The sequence below is a fragment of the Apium graveolens genome, chromosome 3 (assembly GCF_009905375.1).
Source record: "Apium graveolens cultivar Ventura chromosome 3, ASM990537v1, whole genome shotgun sequence".
Taxonomy (NCBI): Eukaryota; Viridiplantae; Streptophyta; class Magnoliopsida; order Apiales; family Apiaceae; genus Apium; species Apium graveolens.
Genome location: NC_133649.1, coordinates 17021187 through 17035258, shown reverse-complemented (window position 1 = coordinate 17035258; position 14072 = coordinate 17021187). Strand labels below are relative to the sequence as shown.

At 35.5% G+C, this 14072-nt stretch overlaps 1 protein-coding gene across 2 annotated transcripts in view; it reads left to right on the top strand.

The window, feature by feature from the left end:
* Positions 1–14072, top strand: part of LOC141711842 (uncharacterized) — an 18961-nt gene extending 4889 nt beyond the window's left edge. For both annotated transcript variants that reach the window (XM_074514528.1, XM_074514527.1), the window contains exons 5-15: positions 443–1416; positions 2419–2550; positions 3240–3312; positions 4005–4044; positions 4201–4273; positions 4631–4696; positions 11248–11325; positions 11415–11587; positions 12603–12649; positions 13204–13405; positions 13709–14072. In XM_074514528.1, coding sequence (XP_074370629.1) covers positions 443–1416; positions 2419–2550; positions 3240–3312; positions 4005–4044; positions 4201–4273; positions 4631–4696; positions 11248–11325; positions 11415–11587; positions 12603–12649; positions 13204–13405; positions 13709–14025 — 2175 coding nt within the window. In that variant the 3' untranslated portion in view covers positions 14026–14072. The remainder of the gene's footprint in view (positions 1–442; positions 1417–2418; positions 2551–3239; positions 3313–4004; positions 4045–4200; positions 4274–4630; positions 4697–11247; positions 11326–11414; positions 11588–12602; positions 12650–13203; positions 13406–13708) is intronic.

Genomic DNA, 14072 nt, shown 5'->3' with positions numbered 1-14072 from the left:
TAAACGAGCCGGTTTTAACGAGTCGGGCGAGCCGGCTCGTTTAATTTTACACTTAATCGAGCCTAAATCTCTACCCGAACTCGGCTCGTTTAATTTCACGAGTTGAGCCGAGCCGGCTCGAGTAATTAAACGAGCCGGAACCTCTGCCCGAACTCGGCTCGTTTAACTAAACGAGCCGAGCCGAGCCCACTTAAACGAGTTCGAGCCGGGCGAGCTCGCGAGCTGCCCGACTCGAATTACAGCCCTACCCCGAGTCTTGCTGTTTACGTGGCATTTGTGTTTTACAGAGGATTTAAGATGCCATGGTTATTATATGTTTTTCTATTTTTCACAAAGGATTTTACAGGACAATGTACTGATTTTTTTTATTCTGCTTTGAAACTGTCGGACAATGTTTAACATGAACTTCCATGTCACTGTTCTTTGGCTATTGAACTATTAGTTTCTTGCGGTTGCTGCTCATCCTCCTGAATCTTCATATCACAAAATAGGTGCTCCCCTTACTGGAAGAGGTCTGGTTCAGATATGGAGTCTATTGAATGACAAATTTAATGAGGATTATGTGCCTTCTCTAGTGCATAAGATTTCAACTCAACCACAGAAACCAAAAGGGAGACCAAGAAAAAGACCAGTATCTGAGTCTGAAGACGACACTAAACCAAAGAAGAAAAAAGGGAGACCTAGAAAAAGACCAGTATCTGAGTCAGAAGATAATTCATATATTGACATAGAACATATTGATTCTTCTTTAGGATTGATTCGAAACGTGGAGGTTTCTGGGAATACCCATGATCAAGTTGCTACAAAATACTCAGTTAGGAAAAAAAAAATCTCTGCCAAAGTGATGTCTGCAGAGCCACAGCAAACACCCGGTAATATTGGTAAAATAGAGATCAAGTCACATGTGGAAAAGAAGGCAGGAGAGAGACCGAAAAGAGTTACCAGAAAGAAACACGAAGATCAATATTTGGCTGTTCAATCACCTGAAGTAAATAATAGTGATAGCGAAAAAGAAACTGAGTCCCCTCGACCTAGGATCAAAAGAGGGAGATCTAAAAAGAAGTCAGAAGGCAAATATATAGAAGCCCTTGCAATTGAATATCCGGAGTCCACTTCATGTCCAATAAACGAAGTTTCTGGAACTACCAATGAGTCCATCAAGAATCAGGTGCCCTCAAACTTTGGAGAGGTTGGACGGCTGAATGAGAGTTTTACCGGCAGTGGTCACTTAAAAATGAATCCTTCCAGGTGTTCTTCTTGTAGGGATGTTGAAATACCTAGACCTGTGTTGTGTCTAGCTCACAATGGGAAGGTTGCGTGGGATGTGAAGTGGCAGCCTTCTGATTCTTTTGATGCTGATTCCAAGCACAGGATGGGCTATCTTGCTGTCTTGCTAGGAAATGGAGCTCTTGAAGTGTGAGAACTATTTTTGCTCAATATCTTTTCTATAAGTTTGATTTGTTGGTATGTGTGTCTGTATGTTTGTATGTGATGTATTTCCTTAGTTAAAGATATATTGTTGTCTCTTAAAAATTGTCTAATTTCTTGCGTCCTATCTGATGACTTGAATACTATAGCAATATTCCAATATTGTTATGCTTAATGAGGCGGTCATCTGACTGAAAAATTATACCTGTTACCTCTCTTATTTTTATGTCTTTTTTCTTTTTCTTCTCTCTTTATTTTCAATAAGTATAGAATTTTTTATTGTAGATTGTGGCTTAAGAAGATCTGATATAAGAGATATCCCAAAACTAACTGAAGTTTGATATATGCACTTAGGTTTGACCAAAGGATATGGTTGTTAATCGAGGAAGGTGGATACATATTTATTGATTGATATGATACTGGTATTAATTGATAATTTCGAAGAAAAATAATTGAGAAATGAGAAAGGTTGAAAATTAGTGGAAAATGATCAAAGAAGGGTAAAAAATAAGTTAGTGGCCTAATGGATAAATAAGAACCAGGTATATAGTGGGTATATATCACTTGCATATACGTAGTTTTGATTTGAGTAATACCTCAATACAAATTATTTTTATTGACTAACTAATTTATTGATTTAATAGAATATAGTAACCCACACTTCCTCCTAACATTCTGTGAAATAGGGTTAGGAAATCAAGGAATCTGAAAGTATAAAATAATTAGCATTAAGTGGTCAATCTGGAAGGCTAGTTTCCCCACCCCGTATGACCGTCTTACATGCATGCACAGTTGTTCTGGTAGTGCAAGTGAAACTGGAGCAGTTCTAGACCATAGGGCTGGCTTTGTCATGTCATTCAACTTAAGCCAATAACTTTTTCTTGTATTTTGTTTCCCTTTATATGCATGCTCATATTTCTGCCAGAATTGTGGCCTTCTTGACATGTGGGGAATTGGGGATGTTGACATGAAAAAACTATGAAAATGCAGGTGGGATGTTCCTTCACCTCATGCAGTTAAAGTAATTTATGCTGCTATGCGGAAGGATGGCACTGACCCTCGGTTTATTAAATTAGACCCAGTCTTCAGATGTTCCAGGTTGACATCAGGTGATAGACAAAGGTAATAGATATCATAAATATTGAACATGTGTACACTTTTTGAAATATTTAGGTATGTGAACTATATGGTCTATGCTGTCCTTGTGACAAGGAAATATGAAACCTATGTCTACTTTGTGGTCATTAAAATGATTAACGAGTACTAGCAAAATCTTTGTTGAAGTTGTTATATAAGCAGAACTCCACACGAACCATGATGAAGAAAAAACTATACTATATTCTTAAATACTTGCAAGGAGGACATTCATCTCCGGAGCTTGGATCTTGCAAGTTAAAAGCATTACAAAATGTTATCATCTTATTCAGCATGAATGATGTTTAAATATGCCGGAGTAAAAGAAGATTTATGAACAGGAAATATGGATTAATATTGATGATGTAGTTTGCATACACATAATGAAGTAAACCAACAAGGAGATTGTTCAGAAGATACTCTTAGCTGATTTGCTTTTCAGCATATTTTAATTTACAGGTTTCTTTCAATTGTTCACGTGACTGCTAGCTGAATTGATGTGTCCTGTAATCAGTACCTTTCAAACTTAGCGACTATCTCCATGACTTAAACTTTCTGGATTGGTGCTATTTTGCTAATCTTGGATTTTAACTTCCCTTGCAGTCTTACATTAACTTTTTATTGAGTTTCTTATTTTAATTACATGTTTATCTTATTTGTTGGCTCTATATAATCAGTGTGCCTCTAACAGTGGAGTGGTCAGCATCACCGCCTCATGATCTGATTCTCGCTGGATGTCACGATGGAGTGGTAATTTGCATCAAATGCTTTATAGTTTTCCATGCTCTTTATTCCTTTCTATATTTTCTTATTGCGACTTAACAAAGTAAAACTGATCTTTGAATTTAGATCACCTTATGAAAAACTATTTAGGCTGTAGTTTAGGTTCAGGATTGCATGATCTCTCTCTCTCTCTCTCTCACTCTCTCTCTCTCTCTCTCTCTCTCTCTCTCTCTCTCTCTCTCTCTCTCTCTCTCTCTCTCTCTCTCTCTCTCCCCCTCCCCCTATCTCCCCCTATCTCCCCCTCCCCCTCTCTCTCCCTCCCCCTCTCTCTCCTTCTCTCCCTCCCTCTCTCTCTCTCTCTCTCTCTATATATATATATATATAATTAAATGCAGTCAATCACTGTAATTGTGTGATGGCACTCCACTGCGAGAGGAAGGGAGGGATCCTAGCGCTTACCACTGTGCCAAAAGCAGCTACTTAACTATAACCTTTATAGTGTAGCAGCCAGTCAAATGCAGTCAATCATTGTAATTATGATATGGTACTCCACTGGGTTTTTTTGTGCTTGGAAGTAGGATTACGCAAAAAAAATAATTGATTATTTAGTTCATTTATTTTGCAATAAATTTTACATATAACTAAAGCGTTTTTGTTTCTTATTTACCCACCTGAATTCATCCTTAGTTCCCACATTGAAAAATTTACCATACATTCAGGTTGCATTGTGGAAGTTCTCAGCAAATGTTTCTTCCAGAGGTATTTGACATCCTGCAGTTCTCTCTATCAGATAGTTTCTTTCGTAAAATATATTTTAATTAGGCTAGTTTCATATCTGTACCATAAAGTATGTTCAGAAGTTAAAAAAGGGATATTTTAAGTAGTTGAGCATTATATTGTCCTTTCTGCGTGCAGATACAAGGCCATTGCTTTGCTTCAGTGCAGATACAGTTCCTATTAGAGCTCTAGCTTGGGCACCAAGCCAAAGGCAAGTATTGCTTTATTTCAGCAAAGTTTTAATGAAAGTGGGCAATACTAATAAAGTAAATCAGTGCCTGGCCTAAGCGGTCATAATAAAGAAAGAACAACATAGCAGTGTGCACTCTGTTTTCTTCATATGTTGACCCATCTATTGATGGTTTGAAGTACCTGCAACTAGTCTAAATGTCGTTTCCTAGTGTAGTTTTTTATGCTCATGCACATAAACCATGTAGAAATTTTCAACCCCTGCCATAATAAATGCAGTACAGACAAGCTATTGTATCAATAAAAGAATATTTTTCTTCATTGTCATCTGTTTAATTTTGGATTCATCATGCACAATGTTTGTTGCTGAAATTTGCAGTGATCCTGAGAGTTCAAATGTGATTGTTACTGCTGGACATGGAAGCCTGAAATTCTGGGACATGCGGTCAGTATAATTATCTTTTTATGCAGTGTTATTTAAAACTAAAGCCGCATCACTACCCTCCCAATACCTAGGTATAAGGGAGTAAGCCACTAATGTGACATCTCACCAAAGTGAGGCATATGCCTCACAAGAGGCCAGGTGCATGGATTTTAAACTAAAATATTATATATATGTATAGAAGAGTAATCAAACTCAATAAGTATTAAATCAATCATATAAACAAATAATTATAGTTCAATACAACTTGAAAAAAAACACCACTTTACCAAAACAATCACAATTTCCCAGAAAATAGTAATATTATTAACCTTAATGCTTAACCTATTCATATCAGCGTTCATTTATTATTAGTTTATTATCATGTAGGTTTGTATGTTTTAGAATCAGAGTATTATTTACACAATGAAGATATTCAAAATAATCTACTTGTGTATTATGAATGTAAGACCTTAAAGTTCCATTTATTGATAAGTGATAACTATTACAAAATTTATTGTGGTTTTTTATGGAAAAAAAGTAGAAGAGGTTGTACTACTTTTTTTTAGCTAATTGAAAGGGTTGTATAGTTGTCCATGTAAAACATAGCATCATCAATTATCAATTACCTTAATGGTTTGTTTATATTATATGATTTTAGTAATTACCAAAGCCATAATGACAAAGAAATCTATTGCCTATTACATTTATTGGCTCAAAACGAAGAAATGTAACATGCACTTGCAGTCGGACCTGAAGTGTGAATACGATCACTTGAGTCCTTTTTTTAAACATTACACATCTTTATCTTATTTATTTTCAGTAGGTTTAACTTATTCAAATTTACAAATTGACGGGTTCATATATATTCTTTTCTTTTTTAAACAACATAACCGGACCTATTATGCACCTCTTGCCTTTCATCGCAACACCTCAGATCATAAGCAAACACTTCTCTGAAGACGATTGCATTAGCCCTTCTAAGGTGCCTTTAATGACCTTGTTCTCACTTAATCAGAACACTGATGTGTTTTATTCTCACTTTGAAGAAAATCAAGGTACTAATTGATTTAGTAAGAGCTATTAAGGATGCAAACAAAATTTCATCTTATAACCAGAAAAGAGGCTGTTTTGTTTTGAGGCTCTTAACCTAGAAAGTAATTCTGCTTAGCTTTATGTAGTACACTATATACACTTAAGAAATAAACCGGACCTATTATGCACCTCTTGCCTTTCGTCGGAACATCTCAGATCATAAGCACACACTTCTTTGAAGATGATTGCCTCAGCCCTTCTAAGGTGCCTTTAATGACCTTGTTCTCACTTATCAAAACACTGATGTGTTCTATTCTCACTTTGAAGAAAATCAAGGTACTAATTGATTTAGTAAGAGCTATTAAGGATGCAAACAAAGTTTCATCCTATAACCAGAAAAGAGGTTGTTTTGTTTTGAGGCTCTTAGCCTAGAAAGTTATTCTGCTTAGCTTTATATAGTATACTATAGACACTTAAGACAAAAAGCATCAAAGGAAAATACAGCAAATAAAATACTATGTAAATATTTGTACACCCCATCTTCAAGTTGGACTTGGGACAAAGTAGCAAGGCCTAGCTTGGAAGAAATAAACCAATGTTGGGCAGGCAACAATTTTGTCATGATGTCAGCCAGCTGAAGAAAAGACTTTACGTGCACAGTCATGATGGAGCCATCTTCAATGTTGTCCCTAATATAGTAACAATCCAGCTTCGGATGTTTTGTTCTATCATGATGTGCGGGATTATGTGCAACTATCATGATGTGCGGGATTATGTGCAATATACTCCGCAGACTTGTTGTCACAGAATAAAGTCACTGGCGATGGCACATTGTGAAACAGATCTTCAAAAATTCCAGTCACCCAAGCTATCTTGCTAGTAGTCTGAGACATACTTCTAAATTCTGCTTCACAAAGATGATTTTGATACCACTTTCTGTTTCTTTGTCTTCCAAGATATCAAAGAAGAACCGAAAAACATGCAATAACCAGTTAAAGATCTTTCACTATATGCACAACTTCCCCGGTCTGCATCACTGTATGTTGATAATATGTTCACCATCACTAGGATGAAAAAGTCCCAGATCAGTTGTTCCTTTTAAATATCTTACGACATGCATTGCAGCTTGCATATGAGGCTCTCGAGGGCAGCTTAAATATTGAATCAGTTTTTGAACAGAAAAGGAAAGATCAGGCCTTGATAAATTAAGATACAAGAGTCTTCCGATTAGTCTTCTATAGTCCATCCATATTTTGTAGAAAGCTTCACTCCCTTGGGGAACGGAAATACACAAGTAGTACAATTGTCCATTCCAGTGTCATAAACAATATCCATGGAATATTTTTTCTGATTGATTATTGTTTCTTTTTCACTTCTACTAACTTCAATACCCAGGAAATATCTCAGTAATCCCAAATCTTTTATAGTAAAAGCTTTATCTAATTCCAACTTCATCTATGCTATACTTTCTTCATCATCACCTGTCAAGAGCAGATCGTCTACATAAATAAGAATGATGCAAAATTTATTGTTCTTTTCTCTAACAAATATGGAATAATCCCTTCTGCATTGCTTGAAATTATGGAAAAACAGAATTGTCTTTAGCTCCACATTCCATTGTCTTGAAGATTGTCTCAACCCATATATACTTTTGATAAGTTTAAAAACTTTTTCTTCTCCAATTGAACTAAAACCATCCGGAATCTTTAGATATATTTCTTCATCCAAATATCCATGCAAAAAGGCATTATTATTATCTAATTGGTGCAATTGCCAAATTTTTGAAGTAGCCAGTGCGATAAAAATTCTTACACTTGCAAATTTTGCAAAAGGAGAAAAAGTTGCGTTGTAGTCTTTTCCAGCAACTTGCTTATCTCATCTAGCTACTAATCTGGCCTTCAATCTTGTCACATTCTCATCTTCATCGAACTTCATTTTGTACACCCATCTGCTCTCAATGGCTTTCTTTTCTTTTGGCAGATCCATGATTGTCCAAGTTTCATTCATTTCTAGTGCATCTATTTCTTCCTTCATTGCTGTTATCCATCTTGGATCTCGAGCGGCTTGATTGTATGTTGTTGGTTCCTTCATTGTCAAAACATTATTCAAGGATTTTACATACTCCGGGGTATAATAATCTGCATTGTCAAGCTTAATATGTGTCATGTTTGCACTACTTCCAACTTCTTCTTCCTCCATATCTTTGAATTGTTGAAGTCTTTTGTCACAAACATACTCCTTGTATTTTGGAGGCAGTCTTCTATCTCTATCTTATCTTCTTATTGTAACATCTGGTTGTGAACGTGTTTCCGTTATACGTTCCATTTCTTGAAGCAAAACTTTTTCATTTTGATCTCCCAAAGCAGCTTCTTCGTGATCCTATCATATCCATCATAATCAATAGTATCCTCCATTTCAACAGCATTTTTCAAATTTTGAGCATCTTGCTCTTGATCAATTAAGACCATTTCATTTGCATCCCCAACATTAACATTAACAGGTAAGCTGTAAGGAATGTTAGAAAATTATTCCACCGTCTGTTTAGGAAAAATGTTTTCCTTGAAAACTATATCTCTAGAAACAAAAATTCTTTTAGATTCAAGATTAAGCACTCTATATTACTTTTGATCAGGAGGGTATAACCAAGCAAAACACATCTTGTTGCTTTCGGAGCAAATTTGTCTCCTTTTGTTTAAGTGTTGCCGGCATAACCAATGACTTTTAAACGATCATAAATTGCATATCGTTTCAGTAATCTTTCAAAAGGTATTTCCCATTTCAGAACAGACTAGGTAAAAGATCAATTATGTGAGTTGTTGCAAGAACACACTCACCCCATAGGTTGTTTGGAAGTTCTGCGTGAATCTTGATTGCCCTTGTTGTTTCTATTAAGTGACGGTGCTTTCTCTCCACTCTTCTGTGCTGTTGAGGATTACCTGCTACACTTCTTTAATGCTTGATCCCTTTTTCGTCCATCAAAACCGAACATTCTGACTGAAATAGTTCAGTCCCATTATCACTTCTTATCGTCTTCACATTAGTATTAAAATGATTATTAACATATGCAATGAAACACATAAAAGTATGTTTAACTTGCTGCTTATTGGCCAAAAATAAGTCCAAGTGACTCTTGAGTGATCATCTACGATAGTTAAAAAAATATTTAGCACCTGTCACTGTTTGAGATAAGGACCCCATTTATCTATGTGAATTAAATCAAAAATACCATTGGCAATTGAAAAACTAGGATAAAATGGAGACTTATGATGTTTAGCCACAGAACAAGTGTCACAAAAATATTCACTGATTCCTTTACGATCACAAATTGCTAAGTGTTTCATTTTGGACAAAGAAGTGTGTCCTAGCCTCTTGTGCCTTAAACTTAGATCAGTTCCATCCATATCTATCATAGGATTCTTTTTACAAACTGACAAAATATTCCTACCAAAAATGCTCCTTCTTTCTGAGTTATTAATAATTTGTTTGCTTTTCTCCTGCTTAACTTCAAACTTGTACAACCCTCAATGTTTTCTTCCAAAAGCTACAATTTTCTGATCAAAAGGGTCCTGAAACAAACATCCATTGTTAGTAAAAACTAATCTGAGCTTCGTTTGTTCCATCAATTTACTAACTGAGAGTAAGTTGTGCTTGAATTCAGGTATGAGTAAAACATTTTTAAGGACAATGTGGGGATCAAGAAAAATAGTCCCCATCTGCTTAACACTTCTTATTGTTCCATCTGGCATGCCAACATTCACATGTTCCTTTAAATTTTATAGATCAGTAAACAAACTAGAACAAGCCATGTGATCCGAAACTCCCGAATCTGTTATCCATGATTGTTTATCAAACACTTCATAGTATGAACAAGTATTAGAAGTAGATATAATACCTGCAAAGTTGCTTAGGTTTTCTCTACTACCTGAAGAATTTTCTGATTGTTGTTTTTGGTTCATTGCCTTCATCACTTCTTTGGTCACTATATTAAGCATTTGAGTATCCGCCATCTCGGTCTTGTTCGAATCAGAATAATTTCCGAAATCTAGAGGTGTGTCCTGCATAAAATCATCTCTTGTATTGCTTCCAACATTTCCAGCATATTTTCCATCTCCTCTTGATTTTCCATTCTTAAGCCAATCAGGATATCCATGGATCTAGAAGCACTGATCCTTGGTGTGTCCTCTCATGTTGTGATGATCGCATTTCTTTTTAAGTTTTTCTTCTTTTGTCTCCCTTCTATTATTGCTAAAAGATACGGAGCTACTTTGTTGGTGAGGATAAGCAGCACTTTTGGTTTGATGAGTATAAGCTGAATTTGTATCCTGGCGAGAATAATTATAATTCTGCCTAGTAGCTGCCAAAGCACTCATTTCAGTTCCAATTTCAAGAACACTGCTAATTTCCTTTTGCTTCTCAACTTGTAAGACCATTTGATGAACCTTGTTCACTGAGGGAAGTGGTTCCATGCTTATAATATTTTGCTTCAAGTTGTCATAACCAGTGTTTAATCCCATTAGAAAATCAATGACCTTGTTCCTTTCGTCTCTCTCTGCTATTTTTTTCATCAAACTGCAAGTACATTCTGCCATTTTTCCACATGAACATTGTGGAATACCATTTAAACTAGTAATATGATCCCAAAATGACTTAAAAGCTCCATAATAATCACCCACACTCGTATTATTTTGCTTCAAGTCATTTAGTTCCTTTTTTAGCATATTTAATTCAGGGGCATTAGAAACTGGCCATATCTTTCTGCTAACTCATCCCAAAATTCCTTGGCGGAATTGACAATCAACATTTGTTCAGCAATTTTAAGATTTACACTAACTTGTAACCAACATCTTAGCATATAATTGTTTCTAACCCATTCGTCATAATCATCAGAACCAATAACAGTTTTAGTAATCTCACCATCGATGAATCCCAACTTATTCTTGGATCCTAAAGCCATTTTGACACTCCTGCTCCAGTTAATATAGTTTTTCCCATCAAAGATAATACATCCCAGAGGTGTATTAGACTGATCAGAACTTCCCAAATGGAAAGGATCAGCATACGGCACAACACCCTTCTTGTTACTTTCATTTTTATCTCCCATGATTTGTTTGAGTTTGATTTATAGATATATATGTATTTTTGGGTTTTGGTTTAATTGCTCAACCTGGTGAGCTCTGATACCATGAAGAAAATCAAGGTACTGATTGATTTAGTAAGAGCTATAAAGGATGCAAACAAAGTTTCATCTTATAATCAGAAAAGAGGCTGTTTTGTTTCGAGGCTCTTAACCTAGAAAGTTATTCTGCTTAGCTTTATATAATACACTGTAGACACTTAAGACAAAAAGCTTAAAAGGAAAATACAGAAAATAAAATACTATGTAAACATTTCTACACACTTCTGTCCTGGTGAATAGACCAATATTGAAAACCCTTTTTTTCTGATTGAATTGGCACAATCTATAGTGTCTTGCACTTATAATCAAGTCTAGCAATCAATATCATTGTAATTAAATTTTGCTGCTTCTACATTGCTTGCAGTGATCCATTTCATCCAATATGGGACCTTAATCCAATTCAAAAGGTGATTTGCAGCTTGGATTGGGTGCCAGATCAAAGGTATTATTAGGCATCAACTGAGATAGAAGAAGTACCCCTATGACGACTCTATCTCCTTTCTCATTATTATGGTATTTTTATGTTTCTAGAGGTATTATTATCTCATATGAAGATGGAACAATAAGGATTCTCAGCTTGTCGGAAGCTGCAAATAATGTTCCCGTTACTGGAAAACCGTTTGTTGGGACACCACAAGAAGGATTACACCGCTATTGTTGTTCGTCTTATACAATATGGAGTATTCAAGTTTCCAGAATAACTGGTAAGTTCCTTAAAAAATATGTATTTCATATTCTTTCCAGTAGGTATAAAATGTACAATGTGCCTATCTACTGCTATATGCTCCAAATTTTCTTGTTTGTTTTTAAAAAAATCCGTCGTATTTCATATCCTTTGGACGTGTCCTGATGTTCCATAACTCCATTATTGATCTGTAGATAGCTATGTTAATTGTATTATACCTCTATACACAATCTCTAATATGAAGGAGGTAGGTTTACGCCGTTCACTTTATTTTTTTAAGAGACAATTGTCAAAGTATAATATCATGATTGAGTGTGCTGATTGAGCGACAGAGATTCAATACATGTTCTTAGTCCATATGAAAGTCTTTTAAAGCTAGAGCTGTCCAGAATATATATTCTAGGGCGTAGTGTTTATAGATAATTTTGATATGTGATATTATAGTTGTGATCATATTAAAGGCATAGTTTGTCAAAGATGTTTTTTCTTCTTTGATTGTGAGCTCTTTGTAAGGTAAAAATGTAAGCAAGAATCTTTCGCATCGATCTATGTTTTTGTTCCTTTCTCCAGAGTCTGAATTAACACCAATCCAACACTTAAATCGTATTGTTTTAAAATTATATTAGTGTAAGTATTCATGTGGGATCCTATTTGCTAGATTTTTCTGTGTTTTTTTTTAATTTCAAGTGGTTGGAGTGCGTTCTTGTTTGTTTTAGAAGAAACAGAAAGCGCTGCTGTTTTTTACATTTTGTATAGTCTTCTTTGTCTATTTTCTTCACAAATTCTGAAGTTATTAAAACCTAGCATGTAAATGCTGGCCACTAGCCTTGTGGCATTAATCATCACCAATAAAAGCTCCATTAATCATCTCTCTAAAGTGACAAATTCTAATTAGGATAGCTGTAAATTTATAGGTTTTTCCAACATACAATTACTGACCTACTGTAGTATGAGTCTTTATGAATGTCAACTGTTGGTCGTTAATTTAATATTTGGTATTTAATTTGAGTAATGACAGTATTTCTTGATTTCAGGAATGGTTGCATATTGTAGTGCAGATGGCACTGTTCACCATTTCCAGGTGGGTGTTCCATATCTTCTGCTGCCAAGACTTGTTTATCTCACTTCTATTGATCATATAGGTTGAATTCATGCAAAAATATGATGGAAACATCCTAGTCTTTTTATTTTTCTTTTTTTGGTTAAAATTAATTAACAGAAATCTAATTACTCATGCACACATGACACATTTCCATCACCAAGGCTCGAACCCTCGTCCTTTAGTTAGGACGAGGGACATCTGCCAGGCTAAGCCTTGCCGATGAATTTCCTAGACTGGGATCCATCTATTTAAAGACATTACATTGCCTCTAAAGAATAGTATTAGATTCCATTCCCACCGCATTCCATCCTATGTCCTAACAAACTGAACAGAACCTTGGTTTTTTGTTGTACCGTGTCATTCTGCCCTGAGGTCGAACAAAGAAAGTTTTGGAAACTTTCTTCTTCTATAATTCTACTCGACCAAAAGGTTAAGGAAGCTAGTGGGTACTCTTTTGATCTTTTATTACATTAACAGTATGGATGTCATTGATCAATTCTGGAGGATCTTATTCCAGTAATATTTGTACTCAGCTTACTAATAAAGCAATGGGAAGAGATCCTCTGCGACATCGTGCCCCCCATTTTCTATGTGGGTCACTAGTTGAGGAAGATTCCACTCTGACTATGTATACGCCACTTCCTTATAATCCACTCCTTATGAAGAAACCATCAAATCAGGAGAAAAGAGTGGAGGAAACGACTGGAGGTCAAACATCAAATCAGCAACCTTTAGGTGAGTTTAGTTTTGCCTTTTTTTTGGGTTCTTTTCAAGAGCTTTCAATAGATATCTCTACCTTGTGTTACTGATAATAAAGATATGTACTCCCAACAGAAATGAAAATCTGGTTTGACTGAAGTGTTTTCCACTCGACTTTGTTTACTTGTCTTACCACCACTTTTGTCAGATTGATCTGAAAAACTACAGAATAAATAACTCATACATGATACACTACATGACCTTTTAAATATCAAAGCACCATAATTTACATGAACTTAATGATAAAGGCATTTCTAATTAATCGTACAATTCTTGCAGCTTTGTGTTATGGTGATGATCCAGGAATCGAATCTGGATCTGAGGACATGATGACTGGAAAGAGCAAGAAGTCCTCAAAAAGTAAGAACAAAAGCAATACGATGCCAAACATTAGTCAAGCGTTAGTATGTAGAGGTGATGATCCAGAGCCTGTGCAACTGAGAGAAGGCAATGCAAATGAAAAGGACACTAAAGTTGAAGTTTTGCCTCCAAAAATCATTGCAATCAATAGAGTACGATGGAATATGAATAAAGGCAGTGAGAGATGGTTGTGCTATGGAGGAGCTAGTGGTGTTGTAAGGTGTCAGGAGATTTAATCTGTCTGTTTGTACTGACTATAATCTTATACCGAACTTCTGTATAA